Source organism: Rhineura floridana, chromosome 12, assembly GCF_030035675.1.
Source record: "Rhineura floridana isolate rRhiFlo1 chromosome 12, rRhiFlo1.hap2, whole genome shotgun sequence".
Classification (NCBI taxonomy): Eukaryota; Metazoa; Chordata; class Lepidosauria; order Squamata; family Rhineuridae; genus Rhineura; species Rhineura floridana.
In genome coordinates, this window is record NC_084491.1 from 25,830,089 (window position 1) to 25,849,506 (window position 19,418).

Here is a 19,418-nt window from a genome sequence, read left to right on the forward strand (position 1 = left end):
TTCATAGGGTCACCATAAGTCAGAATCAGCTTGAAGGCACATAACATAACAACAAAGTCTGGGCTCTCTCCGGACAGGATTTTGTAATTCAATAGTTCACATTTGTGTTTGTGTATTTTCTTCTGAGTACCATAACATTTTGGGAGGTGGGGGGGCAAGGACAAAATGTTCAAAGTAAAATCAGAAAACTTGACTTTTTTTAAACAAGCAGTTTATGATGAGATAAAATAACGGTTTTAACCTCTCTGATTTTCAAGAATAACTCAGGAAATATGCTGGACGCCACAAGATGGTGCTGCGCTGCCATTGTTTGGCTGAGTCATTTTCTATGCCTTATGACAAGCTTTGTGGACTAGAGCAGGGGTTTCCAAACTTTTTTCCCCAATTGAAAATTGCTGATGGTCTTGCCGGACCACTTAAATGATTTTTCTGCCTGTTGGAAGACTTGTAATGTACTGTATGTCTTTTAACTGTATTTTTTCCTTCTTTTATTTCTTATATAGTGTATTTTATAATATTACAATTTGCATTCCATGGAATTCAAATTGCAATACAATAACATTATAAAAATAAAACAAGCAGTAAAAATACAATTAAAAATCAATATGAATATTTAATGTTGACATGCCACAGACCACGTGAATGAAGCTTGCAGAGCCCTGGTGGTCCATGGACCGCAGTTTGGGAACTAGAGTGCACTGTGTCAGTGGCAGTACGGCTAAGGTTACAATCCTATATACACGTACATGGGAGTGAGCCCCACTGAAGTAAATGTGGCTTACATTTGAGCAAACGTGTAGCATTGTGCACTGTAAATCTGGTATCTTCCACAATGACAATCATGCTGAAGAGGACTCTAGTTCACAAAAGCTTACACTAACAGAAATCTATAAAGCCACATCCACACCAGACATTTATTCCACTTTAAACAGTCATGGCTCCCCCTAAAGAATCCTGGGAAGTGTAGTTTGTGAAGAATGCTGAGTGTTAGGAAACTCCTGTTCCTGACAGAGCTCCAGTGGCCAGTGTGGTTTAACAGTCAGCCCCTCTTCTCAGAGAAATCTGGAAATTGTAGCTCTATGAGGGGAATAGGGCATCTGATAGCAACTTTCAGCAACCTTCACAAACTGCACTTCCTAGATTCTTTGGGGGAAGCCATGACTGTTTAACGTGGAATAAATGTCTGCTTTGAATATGGCTTTAGTCTTTATTTGGTGTGTGTGTGTGTGTGTGAGTGAGTGTGTGAGTGAGACAGAGACAGAGATGTGCCTTCAAGTTGATTATGACTTATGGTGACCCTATGAATCAGCGACCTCCAATAGCATCTGTTGTAAACCACCCTGTTCAGATCTTGTAAGTTCAGGTCTGTGGCTTCCTTTATAGAGTAAATCCATCTCTTGTTTGGTCTTCCTCTTTTTCTACTCCCTTCTGTTTTCCCCAGCATTAATTGTCTTTTCTAGTGAATCATGTCTTCTTATATGTCCAAAGTATAACCTTAGTTTCATCATTTTAGCTTCTAGTGATAGTTCTGCTTTAATTTGCTCTAACACCCAATTATTTGTCTTTTTTGCAGTCCATGGTATCCGCAAAACATTCCTCCAATATCACATTTCAAATGAGTTTTCTTATCCACTTCTTTCACTGTCCAATGTTCACATCTGTACATAGAGGTCGGGAATACCATGGTCTGAATGATCCTGACTTTGATGTTCAGTGATACATCTTTGCATTTGAGGATTTTTTCCAGTTCTCTCATAGCTGCCCTCCCCAGTCCTAGCCGCCTTCTGATTTCTTGACTATTGTCTCCATTTTGGTTAATGACTGTGCCAAGGTATTGTTAATCCTTGACAAGTTCAATGTCTTCATTGTCAACTTTAAAGTTGCATCTTCTGTTGTCATTACTTTAGTCTTCATGACATTCAGCTGTAGTCCTGCTTTTTTGCTTTCCTCTTTCACCAGCATTCGTTTCAGAGCATTACTTGTTTCTGCTAGTAGTATGGTATAGTCTGCATATCTTAAATTATTGATATTTCTCCCTCCAATTTTCACACCTCCTTCATCTTGGTCCAATCCTGTTTTCCGTATATGTTCTGCATATAGACTAAACAAATGGGGTGATAAAACACACCCGTCTCACACCCTTCCAGATGGGGAACAAATCGGTTTCTCCATATTCTGTCCTTATTAGTCTTTATTTACATACCACAGGACCTTCTTTTCATGTTTGTTTGGGGTAAGACACACACACACACACACACGCCTGATATCAGACAAATCAATTAATGGAATGTCAACCCTTAGGAAGAGCTTCTCTTAAGTCCCTGTTTGTGGTACTTCTTTCAAGACTGAGCAAGCATGATTCTAAACATAAAACGTATTAACGAATTCGGGGATAGCTAAAGTTGTGATCTACAACTTCCATCATCCTTGACAGATGGCTGTGCTCGCTGGGCTAACGGGAGCTGTAGTCCAAAATAACCGGAAGCCTTTCCCACCCCGCCTCCCCCGTTGGTTTCCGCTGAACTAATTTGTCTGAACCACAATTCCACTCTAGAATGGGTTTCTTTATTTGATTGAAAGCCTTCCTCCCCCAGTGGCATGTTCAGGACGGCAAAGAAAATTACTGTTGCGCAAACTGTTGCAAAAGTTCAGAAGAGATTTGAAGCAAAGATAGGAATCAACAGATGGAAGGTGATTCTTGACACAAGTGATCGATTGTGTGTTTTCAGAAGCATACGAGGCAATATATGGACGTAGCGCAACAACCCAATTTTTCTAACAAAGATTTCTGTCCCAGCGGCTGCTGTTACATGCTGAATCCATGTCATTTGCTGTATTCATTTGCTTAGGTTGTCCTTCACTGTTTTAAAAATCCAAGAGCAACAACTGCTGGAGGGCTGCACTGCAGGTTGCCCAGTACTGGTCTAGGGTGCAGCCATTCTTCCGCCCACACATTATCAAGTCTAAGGGCAGCTTTTCCATTTAAAAACTAAAAAAAAGTTCAGGCTCCGCGTCACTCTACATGCCTAGCTCTATTAGCCTTCCTACTGCCTCGTTTTCGTCTCGTCCCCCCCCCCCCGACTCACTATGAGCCTTGCCCACCAGTGGGTTGAGATTCGTTTCTCCCTCCTCTGCGAGGTTGACTCTTGGTCTCGCGAGAGTAATGGCGTCATGGAGGAAGGCACGGATTGTGGACGTACGCCGGAAGTGGACGGCTCGGTTCCTTTTCCTTCGAATATTTGCCAGAAGCGGAAGGAACTCGGCAGTCGGCATGGCGGCGGCGTGGTTGTGCTTTCTCCTTCTCTTCGACCTGGTGACGTTTGGTGCTTCGGTGCCGCTTAAATCACCCGTTTTGAAATATTTGAAGAAGACTGGAAATGCGCTTCCAGGTTGGTTCGGAATCTTGAACGCGTGAAGGAATTGTTTCCCGCAAGCCTGCCATCCAGACATGGGTTGCTCGTCCAGCCATTTTCCAGGCTTTTTGGAGGGCCGTTGGGATGAATGAGTGGCTACAGGAAAGCAACTCTGCATGTGCTCAAGTGGGCTCTTATCTCCTGTACTTCCTTTCAGGTGTTCGAGGACTTTTCTTAGCTCTACCATAGGAAATAGGCCTATGGTCTAATTGCTGGTTGCCTTCGCCTACAGTTAAGCCCAAGCGAAGGCACTGCTTGGGTCACTGGCTGGCGAGGAGGAAGAGGAGTACAGGGTAGGCATTTCGGACAGAAATCCAACAGAATCAGCAGGAAGGCCCCCCAACCGCAGCAGAACTCTCTAATTACGTGTTGGAGTGAGTGAAGTAGTCCATGTTACTCAAAGGGAGGTGGAGCTAACATGTCATTAAGTCTAGAATCTAAAGCTTCTTAAATACAACACTGGGGACTAGGTCCTCCTTAGTGGGCTGATTCTCTTTCCTCTGAGGCTGGCAACCTGATCCTCTCTGGATAAAGTGGCCTCTATCATTTGGGAAGATTGTGAGAGGAAGTTGGTTATTGGAGATCCAGAGAGTGTTAGAATTGGGAAGGATGGATCTAAAGTTACATTGTGCCTTGCTGAAGCAAGGATGAACTTGTCTGCTTCTGTCATAAAAATGCTTCAAAACACACTTACAAATTACAAAATGGCAACAGAGCCACACCTTTGTTGATTTGGAAATATGAGGTTTGATCACAAGGTGGTATGTTGCCCTGGTGGCTTCTTTCCTGTGGACTCCTTTGGGAGGAAGGGCAGGATATAAATTGAAACAATAATAATCCTAATTAGTACATAGCTTGAACATGTGTTTGTGTGCAATATAAATGGTGTGATGTACTGGATAATCTTTAAATCTTTGCATTTCAGATGCATCCCAAAAGCAGTCACTCTTGCAACACACAACTCAAGTTGAAGACACTGAAAAAAACCCATCTCGTGGATCTCTTAAAGGTGATACTCTGAATGCTGGAGATTCCAGTCCACCCTCCCAAGAGACAAATAGCCAAGGAAGCTCCCAGTCTGGTGGAAATCCTAAAGATGATACTCTGAACCAGGATAATGCTAGAGATTCCAGTCCACCCTCCCAAGGGTCAAATGGCCAAGGAAGCTCCCAGTCTGGTGGAAATCCTAAAGTTGATACTCTGAACCAGCATAATGCTGGAGATTCCAGTCCACCCTCCCAAGGGTCAAATGGCCAAGGAAGCTCCCAGTCTGGTGGAAATCCTAAAGGTGATACTCTGAACCAGGATAATGCTGGAGATTCCAGTCCACCCTCCCAAGGGTCAAATGGCCAAGGAAGCTTCCAGTCTGGTGGAAATCCTAAAGGTGATACTCTGAACCAGCATAATGCTGGAGATTCCAGTCCACCCTCCCAAGGGTCAAATGGCCAAGGAAGCTCCCAGTCTGGTGGAAATCCTAAAGATGATACTCTGAACCAGGATAATGCTGGAGATTCCAGTCCACCCTCCCAAGGGTCAAATGGCCAAGGAAGCTCCCAGTCTGGTGGAAATCCTAAAGGTGATACTCTGAACCAGGATAATGCTGGAGATTCCAGTCCACCCTCCCAGGGGTCAAATGGCCAAGGAAGCTCCCAGTCTGGTGGATCTCCTAAAGATGATACTCTGAACCAGCATAATGCTGGAGATTCCAGTCCACCCTCCCAAGGGTCAAATGGCCAAGGAAGCTCCCAGTCTGGTGGAAATCCTAAAGTTGATACTCTGAACCAGGATAATGCTGGAGATTCCGGTCCACCCTCCCAAGGGTCAAATGGCCAAGGAAGCTCCCAGTCTGGTGGATCTCCTAAAGGTGATACTCTGAACCAGGATAGTGCTGGAGATTCCAGTCCACCCTCCCAAGAGTCAAATGGCCAAGGAAGCTCCCAGTCTGGTGGAAATCCTAAAGTTGATACTCTGAACCAGCATAATGCTGGAGATTCCAGTCCACCCTTCCAAGGGTCAAATGGCCAAGGAAGCTCCCAGTCTGGTGGAAATCCTAAAGGTGATACTCTGAACCAGCATAATGCTGGAGATTCCAGTCCACCCTCCCAAGGGTCAAATGGCCAAGGAAGCTCCCAGTCTGGTGGAAATCCTAAAGGTGATACTCTGAACCAGGATAATGCTGGAGATTCCAGTCCACCCTCCCAAGGGTCAAATGGCCAAGGAAGCTCCCAGTCTGGTGGAAATCCTAAAGGTGATACTCTGAACCAGGATAGTGCTGGAGATTCCAGTCCACCCTCCCAAGGGTCAAATGGCCAAGGAAGCTCCCAGTCTGGTGGAAATCCTAAAGATGATACTCTGAACCAGGATAATGCTGGAGATTCCAGTCCACTCTCCCAAGGGTCAAATGGCCAAGGAAGCTCCCAGTCTGGTGGAAATCCTAAAGGTGATACTCTGAACCAGGATAATGCTGGAGATTCCAGTCCACTCTCCCAAGGGTCAAATGGTCAAGGAGGCTCCCAGTCTGATCTGGCTAAAGTTGGAATGAAAGGGGATGGAAAGAAAGGCGGAGAGGAGACTGATGAGCATTCCCAGTCTAATTTAAAGAACTCCTTAGCTAGTCCAGCCCCCAAGAATGGATCTGAAAATAGCCACTTCTTTGCCTATTTGGTGGCCACAGCCATTGTTGTTGCTGCTTTATATATAGCCTATCACAATAAGCGAAAAGTGAGTATTTTAACTTTTGTTTGTGTGAGCCAATACTGGTGTGTGGTATTATATGTGCAGTGATGACAGAAGTGTAGGCTATTTCCTCTGAGTGGATGAAATGGTGTCAGCCTCATTCATGAAAATTCTCGTTTCAAAACTTATTTTCAAGTAAAAGCTTGGTTGGTGTTTGTTTTTTTGCCTGCGGGCTGGGACAAGAAGCATTCTGTATGTGACGATGTTGGATTTTCTAGTCATAGAATCATAAAAGCTGGAAGGGACCTCAGAGCTCATCTAGTCCAGGCATCTGCTCAATGCATGATCGGTTTCCTGGTCAGATTTTCTCCCCCAACTCCTTGATTATAAATTCAGAAGTATCACTAGTGTAGGATATACTAGTTTCTAGTTCAATCAGTGTGACTTATGGGGGCTGGTTGTTTTGTCTTACTTTGTTTTAGAATTTCTATCTCTAAGTGCTTGCAAGGATGTCCTGGTGTGTGTGTGTGTGTGTGTGTGTGTGTGTGTGTGTGTGTGTATGTGTATGTGTGTATGTGTTTGTGTTCCAGCATACCAAACTTAGCCACCACCGGTTCCAATACTGGTCAGGGATATGTAACAGTGCCTTTTTCTCAGACTGATCTGAGCTGTGCCAGTGATGGCTGAAACACAACTCATTCCATTGTTGAAAGTTGGTTTCAGATACCATGTGGTGATATAATTATACCAACTCATATGATTTCCTGAGGTTTGTGTAATGCAGAAAAGCCACAATGCAGTGCCCATGTTCCAGCTATATGCAAGTAAATGCTTAAGCAAAATGAGGCACAGCAAATACTAAGCGGTCATGGTAAGATTGAGACTTGTTGTTTTATTCCCCATTTCAGTTCAAGAGTTTGTTCTGAAGTGAAACCAGGAGAATAACTGCATAATGTTCAACTTCCTGGGGATTGCTTTGTAACAGTCTTCAAAACCCTTGCATGAGATTTTTGTCAGGGATATAAAGTTCTGGAAAAAATAGTAAGGAATGATAAGAGAGGGGGTAAAAATAACAGGAAGCAGCAAGAGAGGAGAATGTAAAAACAATAGTGAAAGTGGAAAGCAATTTTTTAGAATTGTAGTCCAAAACACATGTACTAGAAAGGCAAGCCCTATTGAACACAATAGCACAACTGAGTAAACATGCACGGAATAGTGCAGCACATTTAGCATCAGTCCACTTTTAGTTACATTACCAAACACAGCAGCTTTATAAAAATGGTAAATTTACTTACTGAATCCAGATTTAAGTTAGTTGCACTTAAAGCCCCATTGGAATAGATGGGAAAAGATGTCGTGACTTAACTCTTCACACTGATTTCTATAGGTCCTAATGCTCAGAAGTAAGTCCTATGAAATTCAATGGAGTTTACTCCCAGGTGGATGGGTATAGGATTACATGTTTTTCTGGAACAAAATTGAATTGGAAATTTTATGCCCTAATGCGATCTGAGCTTTTTATCTTGTTTTTCTGTTAAAAGTGACCAAAGTGGCTTACGGAAAGAAAAAATAACATCAAATAGAAAAACAGATAAAGTTAAAAATAATGTCAAACACTAAGGTTGCAGCATCTTATAAAACTTTGAGAAAAGGAGTATTCTAGATTAATATTTTTCTAGATATATTTTATTCTTTTTTTTATACATGGCTCTAATGTTTCACTCTGTAAGTCAGCTTTGGATCACTTTTTTGTTAAAAAGAGGTCCAATAAATGCAGTAAGTAAATAAATTATTATTAAATCTTTCTAAATATTTTGGGACTAAAGGACACAGTCTTCATGTGCCAAGTGCTTGATATTGCACAGCTTACCAGTTGGGTTGCCACCATCGTCTTAGGTCCCCAATGTTTCTTCCGTGGCCACTGGCAGTATGGCTGGCAGGGTTATGGGAAACCGTGATGAGCAGCTCTGAGTGAGAGGCAAGGAACCTGTCTGCCGCTACATGTGGTTTGTCTACTGCTCCCATCAGCCCCAGCCAACATGGCCAATGGTCAAAGATGATAAGAACTGCAGTCCAACAACTTTTGGCGGGTCACAGGACTCCTAATCCCTGCTTCAAACGTTGCAGCTGCAATGTGGAAACAGCATCCCCTGCCCTTAGCTGACTGTGTGTTCAACCTTTTCAGACCCACCTTTAACACCCAATGTGGAACCCGCATTAACTCAAGATGCAACCCACCAGTTTGAGTCCAATTGATTAGAAGGATGGCCACCAGCTTGGATGGCTTTAAATAATCTTCTTTTAAAGCCATCCAAGCTGGTGGCCATCCTTCATGGAGGACAGGGCTATCAATGGCTGCTAGCCATGATGGCTGTGCTCTGCCACCCTAGTCAGAGGCAGTATGTTTCTGAAAACCAGTTGCCAGAAGCCTCAGGAGGGGAGAGTGTTCTTGCACTCGGGTCCTGCTTGCGGGTTTCCCCCAGGCACCTGGTTGGCCACTGTGAGAACAGGATGCTGGACTAGATGGGCCACTGGCCTGATCCAGCAGGCTGTTCTTATGAAGGACAATCTGGGTTGATTTGAACTAGCTTAAGTGTGGCAGGTTGCGTGTATTAATGTGCCAATATCTGAGTCCCTGTTAGGTGGGACAAGGGAGAGAGAGAGAGAGCCGCCTCTGTAGCCACATCTCGACTGTGGAGCTCCCTTTTGAGGGAAGCCTGCCTGGCCTCTTCCCTGATGGCCTTCCCCTGGCTCGCAAATATTTTTCTATTTCAGTAGGCATTTGGGTTGTCAAACTGTTGATGACTTTTAAACTCCCTGGATTTTGCTCTTTTTACATAAGAACATAAGACGACCCCCGCTGGATCCAACCAGAGGCCTGTTTAGTCCAGTGTCCTGCTGTTACAGTGGACAACCTGATGCCTGTGGGAAGCCCACAAGTAGGACCTGAGCGCAACAACACTTTCCCCACTTGTGATTTCCTGCAACTGGTAGTCGGGAGGCAGAGCACAGCCAACATGGCTAGCATCCATTGACAGCCTTATCCTTGGTCTGTGTGCTATAATCTGGTCTTTTATTTTTATTTTGTTGTATAGTGTGTGTTTCTATTTTAATTGTTGTTGCAAACTGACTTGCACACTACAACCATGGAAAGTTGGGATATAAATATGTTAAGTGGACAGCAGCAAGAGTTGATTTATCTACCTGTTTGTTTTTCCCCCCTTTCCCTCAAAGATTATTGCCTTTGCTTTAGAAGGAAAAAAATCAAAGGTACCCCGAAGGCCCAAATCCAGTGACTATCAGCGACTGGATCAAAAGGTAAGTTCCTGCACCATAGGTTTTTAGCAGCTTCTGTGAAGATGTGTGCCATATTAGGATTTGATTGCCTCTTAGAGTATCTTGGAATAAAAATCTGTGCAAAAGACGCAATAGAAGCCAAGGATGGGGAGCCTCAGGCCTGGGGACCAAATGCGGCCCTCAAGTCTTCCTGTCTGGCCCTCTGGACTCTTCCCCAGGCCACATCCCTCACTGGTTCTGCTTTGCACCAGCTTTTGAGTGGTTTTGCCTGTCTGGAATGTGCCCTTGAACGCTTCCGTGCTTGTATAGAGGATAGACAGGGATGCTTGTAGAAATTAGCCTACTGTTGTTATATGCCTTCAAGTCGATTACGACTTGTGGTGACCCCATGAATCATTTTTGGATGTATTCATAGAGTTTTCATGGTAAGAGGTATTCAGAGGTGGTTTACCATTGCCTCCCTCTAAGCCTACGGCACCTGGTGTTCCCAGGTGGTCTCCCATCCAAGTACTAACCAGGCCTTACCCTGCTTAGCTTCCGGGATCAGGTGTGTTCAGGGTAATATGGCCATAGGCTAGCCTACTGTACAAAGCTGAAATGTGCATTTGTTGCTCTGCATGTTTTTGCCTGTGGTCTTGCCCACCACTGACATCTGGCCCCTGAAAGCGTGCCCAGAAGGGAATGTGACCCTCAGGCTGAAAAGGGTTCCTCTCTCTGATAGTAGCAGTGTGGGGGTGGGGAGCAACAATCTCTTTTTTTTCCCCTTGGATGTTGGCGACATGGTTCATGTGGCAGGTTCTTTCCTTCCCAGGCAGGCGGGCAGACCTACAGGCAAACTTAGGGGTAAAGCAGTCCATTTTTAAAATCTAGTCTCTTGTTCTTGCACGTTCTGCTTATATCATCTCTCATACTGTTTACCAACTGAGAACTGTGTGATCACCATGTTTGTGCATGTGATCTAACCCTGCTAACAAATCAGTACTGAGTGGCCTATATCAGGGCCAAGGAACTTCTGGCCCTCCAGATTATTATTTTGGGGTGGGGGCTCCAACTCCCATCAGACTCAGCTAGCATGGCCAATGGTCAGGGATGATGGGAGTTGTAGTTCCAAAACATCCAGAGTTTTCTCCATGGCTTATATACTAGTTTGGAGGGAGTAGAGCATTTATTGCACAAATCTGGCAAACGTTTCGTGGTAAAAGCATAGAACTGCACTTCACCTAGAAGAGAAAGAAGGTTGGTCTTTCAACTTTTTCCTTTATTTTAAAATGTTTAAATGCTACAGTAGAAAAAAAGAGGGGGAATAAAGGGCATGCCGGGTTTGAGCATTCCATGGTATATTGAGGAAAGTGCAACATGTGTGGTAAGCCAAAAAAGATGGAACATTAACCTGTAGCTTATAAAATTTATATAAAACGTACCAGTTTAACCTTGTTCCTAACGGAATTGCTGTTTGTGCTCTAATGTTGCTGTCTTTAACAATCATTTTGTGGAGGGCTACAGGTTAGCCATCCCTGCTCTAGGGCATTCCACCAAACTTGTAAGAAACCTCTTAACCTAACGTTGTGTAATATTAAACAGTTTCTAGTTTTTTAAAAAAAATCTGATGTAAAGTACCGATAGTAGAATTGTACGTCTATTTAAATTTCCCCTTTTCTCCCTCTCTCTGCGCAGATCTAAAGTAATTCCAGAAATTCAAAGATGATGCTGTGCTGAATAAAGACTCATTCCCAAAATGAGTACATGCAAGACATGGAAGGAAGCCTCGCCTTCCATCATGAGTACAGCCCTGAAGCCTATTGGCTGTACTGCTGAGCCCTGGGGGAGGGAGATGCGGAAGTGCTTTTAATTGTGCACATGCACTTTGGAAACGGCTATGCCTCTGTCTTTATTTCAAATGTTTATGCTCCTCTCAGCTACTTGAAGTTGGACTGTTTTTTTCCCTAAACTGCGACATAAGAACCAACAGTGGACAGTACTGTGTGTTTGTGTGTCTCTCTTCCCAAAAGATGTGGTATTTACCTTCTGCTGTATCAAAGGGTTGTATTTAGGAAGTGGCTTATTGAATGTACAGATTAAGTAGTTCCCCTGCTAGGTTCCTGGCATTTTCCCTAATAATTGATCGGGTGGGTTAGTTGACTTTGATGAAGGCTCTCAGCTGCTATCCACGATATTGAAAGCAGAAGCTCTCTTTGTGATCCACTGTGGTACTTGAGGTATGTCTTGCCAGACAGACCTTATGGATGCCTTCTGTCTGTAGATGGCAATATTGGGAAATGAATGTTCAGTGTTGCAGTTCTTCCCCCTAGCGGTGTCAGAATACATGAAAAGGTGGAATCGTCCTGCTCAGCTTGTGGCTTCCTCATTCTTGATAAAAATGGTGCATTTCTGATTGCTAGACCAAAGGTCAAACGATCGCAAGTCTTCTGGTGTAAAAGGCTTTGGGGTTGGGGATGTTCGAATCCTCCCTTCTCTATGTCCCACTTTGTGCAGAGCTGCAGAGCTGCTTTGAGAAGGATGTTAACAAATTTATCAGGTAGTGGTGCCATATCCCCATTGCAGATGTCGCAGGAGGATGGTCTGGATCCTCCCTTCTCTATGTCCCACTTTGTGCAGAGCTGCAGAGCTGCTTTGAGAAGGATGTTAACAAATTTATCAGGTAGTGGTGCCATATCCCCATTGCAGATGTCGCAGGAGGATGGTCTGGGGCTATTCCTACCCATCTGGAGCCACAAGTAATTTAACGATACATCCTCACAGATCATTTTCAAAGGAAAAAAAACTATTTGTAAATACTTGTTTGTGTTATAAATCTACACTGAATAGACTCTCACTTAGGAACCCAAAAATGTAATTACTTGTTGCATAAATGTAAATGTGTTTTTTTTTCCACTTCAGAAACCTATTTTGGGGCATCACTTTTTAATTGTGAAGGGCACTTGTGTAAAAAATAGATCATGAATGCACTGCAGGAAATTGTAGTTCAGAGGTGCACGTGTGTGTGTGTGTAATTGCATAGCAGCACTATCTTTTTCCTGTGTCTGAATTCGGAACAAATGTTCCTGTAATTCCACAGAGCAAGCTGTAATGCACAACAGCCTGTTCTACTGAATGTGAGTTTGAGTTTGGCCTTTATCAAACTGCTGTTTTCTTTTTTTCTACTCACAATGAGGAAGGGCGAGCAGGGGAAATAAAATGTGAATGGGAAAATAATCCTAAGGTGTGCCCGAGGCTGCCTTTTTTTCTTACGTATTTCCTGTCAAAATCCTTAATTCTCTCAGTGCAATGAAACCTGTTCAGTCACTCAGCTGAGTTGCCTTTAAACCTTTTCAAATGAACTCACCCTGCACGCTGTCCCCGAAAACTGAGCCTTCCTGCACTTCCTTTCAATAGCTTCTGCCTTCAGAAATGTTTCAGGTGGGGCAACAGCACGTTTTGAATGCTTCTTGCTATAAGAAACTGACTTGCATTTCTGGGTTGAGGTGCGAGGAGAGAATCTAGCTTTGCCTACCGGGCAGTTTTTAATTTGAAGGCCACTAAGCGGGGAAGCCTTCAAAACTGATTTTCTCTTCCCCTCCCCTTGGAAGGAGCCAGATGTTATGCAGTCCATTCCACCATCTCATTCTGTTATTTGAGTAGATTAGGCCCAAGTCACTTTAGTTGTAGGAAGAGTAGGGAACTTTTTTGTGCCCAGAGGGCCAGATCTTTGTCTCTCCTCATACCATAAGCCCACTTGGACAAGTGGGTGGGGTCACCTATCTGTCTGTCATCTGAGATGATGGTGACAGGTTGGTGGTTCTACCCACCAGTCAGTTGACCCATGGGGTGAGGGGTTTGCTTCACTAGGCTATTCCCCGCACTGGTGAAGCAAGACTGAACTCTGCTCGTCAGCTTATGAGCAGAGTCTTCAGTCCTGCTCTCTGCAAGGGTCTGCTTCTCCAGTGGATTCTCTGCAGGATTGAACCCCCCACCATCAGCTGACATGCCCAAATGACATCAACTGATTAACAGGTGGGTGTGGTTTAGGGGAAATGGCCTCGCTGCCCAAATTGGTGTGTCAAGATTGCCCTGTGGGCTACAGGTTCTCCACCCCTGCTTCAATGCATGAATGGCTCAAGCAGTCTTGGGCATAGCATAGAACTTTGCTATCTCTGCAAGTCCATGGGCTAACTATAGATCTTTTAGCTTATTTGTAGCCACCCAGATAAGAAACAAAAAATGGGGAGGATTAGTATTGTATGGTTTCCTCCCACCCCTCCCCGGCCAGTAGATTACCTATTTGCAACTAGCAGAACTAGGGTAGATTTCTGGGGTGCAGTAGGATCTCTGGCTCTGAGCTGTTAGCGAATAAGCACTAGTGGGTGAATTCTGTCATCATGCCTATTTAATTATAAAATAAATCTGTGGGAATGCCTTTTCTCTTGTTCATATATTTTGTGGTATTTTGACTTCAGGCACAAGGCTAAAGTTTTAAACAGGTAAAAGCTTGCTTGGTATTTCTGTGTTCACTTTAAAGGGGGGGAGCTAAACGTCACATGAATGGAGTTCTCTTGCTGGATCACTTCCTTACGAATTGTTTTGGTGTTTTTTTTCTAGTTTTCTTTTAGGTCAGCCCCCTTCCCTGTTTGAACCCACAGGTGTGTTCCTGGTTCTTGCAGTTTTAAAAATGAGACACTTTAAGAAAAAAAAAGTTCAGACTTGTTTTGAATCTATTTGTATTCCCCCCCCCGCATGGTGAATTAAATAAATGGCTCTACCATACCTTTTGTTTTCTTGAAAGATAGTTCAACTTTTGTTATAACCAAAAGAGTCTTACCTCCAAGCTTGTGTGCCCTGTTCCAGCTCTCCTTATTTCCCCCCCTAACTTGCCTTTTTTTTAAAAAAAACCTTCCTCACAGGGGAGTTGCTCTATCCCCCTGAGTATTTTCATTGCTGTCCTCTGTGTTACAAGATTTAATCATATTTGTTCTGAAAACCATGCTACACACTCCTATGCCTGGAATAAGTGCATGCGGATGGTGGAGAACCAAGTCATGTCATCCCAAATAATTCCTATAGAAGCACATAATGCTGTTTACTTTTAGCCACGTGAATGCAGTCTTGGTTAACTTTGTAGGGTGGGGGAAAAGTTTAGTTGGCAGATGGCTCATCGGCATTGCTTTCACTGGTTTAGCAGGCGGAAAAGCAAATGTGCAAGTTAACACAACAAAAGCTGTGGACTTCCTGGTGCCATTTGTGCATGTTGACATGGTGTCGTCATGGTTGTTATCAGGAACTTGCTGGAGGGAATCCAGCAGCTAATGCTGTAGAACGGGTTCTCAAACTGTGGCTCACGAGCTTCGTTCAGGTGGTCTGTTGTGTGGTTGTGGATTTGTGGCTGAAGATGGGAGAGGGCACATCCATGGCATTAATCATTGATTTGTAATTGTTTCTTATTGCTGCTATTATTTTTTATATTGTATTTTCCTGTATTACAATTTGAATTCTATGGGATGCAAAAATACTATCTAAGAAATAAAAGCAGCAATGAAAGTACAGTTAGAACTAATACTGCATCTAGCATGGCACAATGCAATAGCTATGATGGGCAAAAAAATCATGAAGTGCTCCACCAATACTGTCAGCAATTTTCAAGTGGTCCATAAGAAAAAAAAGGGTAGGGAACCACTGCTCTAGAACAGCTATAGCCAACATGGTGCCCTCCTGAAAGTTTGGACTACAATTCCCATCACCCCTGCTAGCATGGATAATGATCAGGGATGATGGTAGTCCACAGTATTTGGAGGGCACCATGTTGGCTACCTCTGCTCTAAAGTCAAACAACCGGACCACAGCAGGGCTTGATTCCACTAAGAAATGTACCTGGGACATTCTGCATTTGTGTTTCTTCTGTCCCTTAAAGGGAAGTCCTTCGGGTCATCAATAGAAAGTCTAGGATTATTATTCTTATCTTATGTTCCTCCCAAAGGAGCTTGGGGTGGCAAACACATAAATAATGGAAACTTTTTAAAAAAAGCATTCTTAACCATTTTAAAAGCATTCTCTGAGCCAGCGATCTCAGGGTTGCCAGGAACAGCATCTTCCAGCCATCACACGTCTTGAGTAAGCAGGAATGTTTTTAATTCCTTCTGAAAGTCAATAATGTGGGAGGCAGATGCACCTCACTAGAGAGGGTGTTCCACAAATGAGGAACAACCACTGAAAAGGCCCTGTCTTGGGTCAACACCAACCAGGCAGCACCCAGTGGCTGACGCAGATCCTGCACAGCGCAAATGACAAAGGTTAGGTTAAATTTCAGTTGATAAAGACTGTATTGGGACCCAGTCACGGTGTGGGAAATTCTGCTGTGACCTAGGAAATGTCATGCAGGATGAATACAACAACCAGGATCTTATTATTTTTTAAAATAAAGGATTCTAGTCTGCCTCACCTTGGGGGGTGGGGGCTGTATTAGACCATCATTTTGGCAGAAAACCATTGCACTGTCCTGGGATGCCTAAACCTCAGATTTGGCAGGGATAGCATGTCTTGGGTGTCCGGTTGAAATTGGGATTTTAAGCTTTCCTTTCAGGGTCTCTAGGGGTAGAAGCAGAACATGAGCAGGGGTCTTAGCTCAATGGTAGAGCCCATTCTTTGTATGCAGAAGGTCTCAGGTTCAGTCTCATGCATCTTCAGGTAGGGTTTGGAAAGGCTCCCATCCTAAATCCTGGATAGCTGCTGTTAGTTAATGTAGATCATAAACGGGAACCTGTGGCCTTTCAGAGGATGATGGTTTCCCAACTGCCCATTAGCTCCTGTTTTAGGTCAATGCCAAGATCACCTACTTACCTTTATCAAAGTTGTTTTAAAGCACAGTTTCACTTTAAACAAAGAAGGAGTGCCGATTCTATCAGCTTGCTGAAAGATCTAGCAAAGCAAGCCACCAGCAAGATGATGTGATTAGCTGGAGCTGATTAGCAAAGCTTATGCAAACTTTGTCAAGTGAACTATGCTCAGGATGCAAAGTGCAGGGCAGTAAAACCTGATCACCACCTGCTCTTGCCTACTGTTAACCGCCATAGTGGCCCCCTCACTTAGATTTTATTGGTGAAAATGAAAGTCGGAACAGGAAGCGACAGTTTTGGTTGCTAGCTGCTTCTTTATTTTCTCGGTAAATAGCCATGAGAGGAAGCATGTTCCCATAGTTGTTTATGGCAACCTAACCATATGCAGTCTGGAGGGAATTATAGGCATCTACATTTAGAATTTGGAGCCCAGATAAATATTGGGTCATTCCAGTGTGATCCTAGTTAAAATTGGTGTGCCCCAAGAACTTTGACATGAATCTAATAACTGTTTCATCTGCAGAAACCTTATAACTGCATACAAAGCCTTTATTGCCATAGGATTAAGCGTGTTTAGGTAGCAGCAGACTACACAACATCTCCTGCCTTGCCGCATGAAAAAAGCCCAGTGCAAACACCTGCAATTGGCAGGCTGAACATGTGGAGACTGGGGGTGGGATTGTAGGAGCAAGTCCTGCCCTCCATGTCTAGATTGAGCCTTGTGTCCTAGGTGTGACCTGTCTGCCGTCTGTCTGCATGTGGCTAAACTCTGAGAGCCAGTGTGGTGTAGCAGTTAAGAGTGTTGGACTAGGGTCTGGGGGACCAGGCTTCAAGTCTTCATTCAACTTTGAAGCTCACTGGGTGACCTTGGGCAAGTCACAGTCTCTTACCCTAACCTACCCCACAGGCTTGTTGTGAGGATAAAATGGGGAGGCAGAGAATCATGTATGTCACCTTGAGCTTCTTGGAGGAAAGCTGAGACATAAATGCAATAATAAAGTAAGTAATACATGTTTTAATGTTGAAATGTCTCTCTCTGTCTCTTATCACAAATTCTGAACTTTGTCCTGGTAGCAAAAGAGACAGCTGAACTTGAGAGATTGTTAGCTATGTTTATGAATGTTGCCGATATGTCTGTCTGCCCATTCGTCGTCCCCCCCCCCCCAGAGGCCTACTTGGTGCCTACTCTCTTTAGCCTTCAGGGAATAAACCCCATTTATATTCCCCTTATGCCTTTAAGGTATTCTAGATTTCAGTCTGCTCTTTTTGTTAGGATTTTTAGGCTATTACATTTTATGGTTTTATTGATTTGTGTGTGTGTAAAACACCTTCAGCTCTTTGGGCAGCACATAAATGGTCTTTCTGACTGTCGTTCACTCTCCCATCCATCCATCTCATTCGCTCATTCTTGATCTTTGGAAGAGCAATACATACAGCCCTTTGCCAGGGTAACATTAGCAAAAGACAAATCCTTATCTCAAGGGGGTTATATTAAAACGGAGCCCGGGGTTTGGAAAGGGCAGGCCCACAACACCAGTATAATGGGATGCATATGAACAAATGCATGCTCGGAATGTTTTTGCTATTAGGGCTTGGACAAGTTACAACAGTTTAAAAATACAACATAATAAAATCAGTATGCAGAAAAAACATAAAACTACACACAGACACTTCTCAGCATATGCATGACTCTTAATTCTCTCAGCTGATGGCAGAGGTCGGAGTGTGATTGGGCAACTGGGAATTAGAGCAGAGTGTTCTTTAGCAGAGAGGAAGTAAAGTCCCTGCAACCGCCCCTTCCCTGGTTGGTGGTTGGAACCCAGATAGTTTCCCTATTGCCATAATGTTCTTTCTAGAAGGCAAGGGTGCAACCTTTCTGAGAAGCCCCATAGTTCGCTGACAGATGGTTAAAGATTGACTAGAAAAATAAAACTCCCCTACAGCAGCTCCATCAACAGCTCAAGATATATCTCGCCCCATGTAACATGCTAACTAGAAGGCTGTGGACTGCTTGGAGTCTTAGGGTTCAAGCACATGCATGTGTGTTTGCGTATGTGTTAGGGACATGCTGCATAGGGATCAGAGGCAGTGGGTAGAAAATAGAGTCGGCCTTGTTAAAGGGGATATGTTGAGCACAGAGAACAGGAAAGTTGGGATTACAAAGAGGGGTATTCTGAATGGCCCTCTGAAAGAACAGAGAAAGAGGAGGATTCCTTCTATTCCTATCTTTGGGTGGCCACTTCTGCATCACCAAATGCAGATTTGCATAACATTTGTGTAAGTTAATTTATGTGTACAGATGCAGATACTATAATTTAAATAGAAACACAATGCATCTTGCCAAAGCGAAGAACAAGATCGCCACCAGGTGAGCTGTGTGCCTGGCCTGCTCTGTCTGCTGCGCTCACTGTAGACGGACAACTTTCGGGCCACGCTGGCTCTCCCTCCTTACAGTTTTCTGTAATCCAGAGCTGGACTGGACAGCTCCTCACATCGAGGACTGTCCTCTGGTAACCGACATTCAGAGAACTCTGTAAAGTTGGATACATCACCAGCTTATACCATCCTTTGCTAATCTGGTGCCCTCCATATGTTTTGGACTGCAGCTCCCATCAGCTGCAGCAAGCTTGGCTGGGCTGATAGGAGTTGCAATCCAAAGCATCTGAAGGGCACCAGGTTGTTGAAGGCTGCTGTATACTAATATTTTTTACAATTTGTTTTAGCAAAAGCTCTAAAGGGAGGGGAGGGATCTCAAAGCAACCCAATGGAACTGAGCATGCTCAGCGGGCAAGGAATACTGAAGGGGTTTTTTTTTTAGGTGGTGTTGGTGTTGGAATGGAATGGAGTATCCTGGAAGTAGGCATGAATGGCTAGCTGGATCCCTGAACAGGAGCACTCCACACTGCAACATTTTGTTGCAGGTCGCGCTTGTCCAATATATGCTAGTATTTAATATACTAGTAGCAAACTTGTTATTTGTGTGTGAATCCTTATTTAGCCAAACAGGCTCCACTCACGTACCGAAGGGAGGTATCAGCAGGCTAGGGGAAGCTCTTAAGGTTTGCAGAATTAAAAAAAAAAACTTTAGGAAAAGAATTAAGAGGACATACACACGTGTGTGCCGATGGGTCTTCTCAGTGGCCATGGAATGCTGACTAATTGTTTACAGCAGTTGTGGGGAATCTTTGGCTCTCCAGATGTTTGCTGA

The 19,418-nt window shown here is 43.8% G+C and overlaps 1 protein-coding gene, 1 long non-coding RNA gene and 1 pseudogene across 2 annotated transcripts; 1 reads left to right on the forward strand and 2 right to left on the reverse strand.

Annotated features, from left to right (window-relative positions):
- Window positions 1–3,148: 3,148 nt before the first annotated feature.
- TGOLN2 (trans-golgi network protein 2) lies at window positions 3,149–14,147 on the forward strand. Its single transcript, XM_061592690.1, has 4 exons — window positions 3,149–3,389; window positions 4,339–6,134; window positions 9,324–9,407; window positions 11,061–14,147. The coding sequence occupies exons 1-4, from the start codon at window positions 3,164–3,166 to the stop codon at window positions 11,064–11,066; spliced, it is 2,112 nt and encodes a 703-aa protein (XP_061448674.1). The 5' UTR covers window positions 3,149–3,163; the 3' UTR covers window positions 11,067–14,147.
- On the reverse strand, window positions 6,967–16,294 carry LOC133368441 (uncharacterized). The gene is made up of 3 exons (XR_009758641.1): window positions 16,215–16,294; window positions 7,385–7,556; window positions 6,967–7,118 (listed from the first exon to the last, which is right to left on the reverse strand). It is a non-coding gene; the product is annotated as an uncharacterized LOC133368441 (long non-coding RNA).
- Window positions 9,853–9,961, reverse strand: LOC133368895 (5S ribosomal RNA; annotated as a pseudogene).
- Window positions 16,295–19,418: the final 3,124 nt, after the last annotated feature.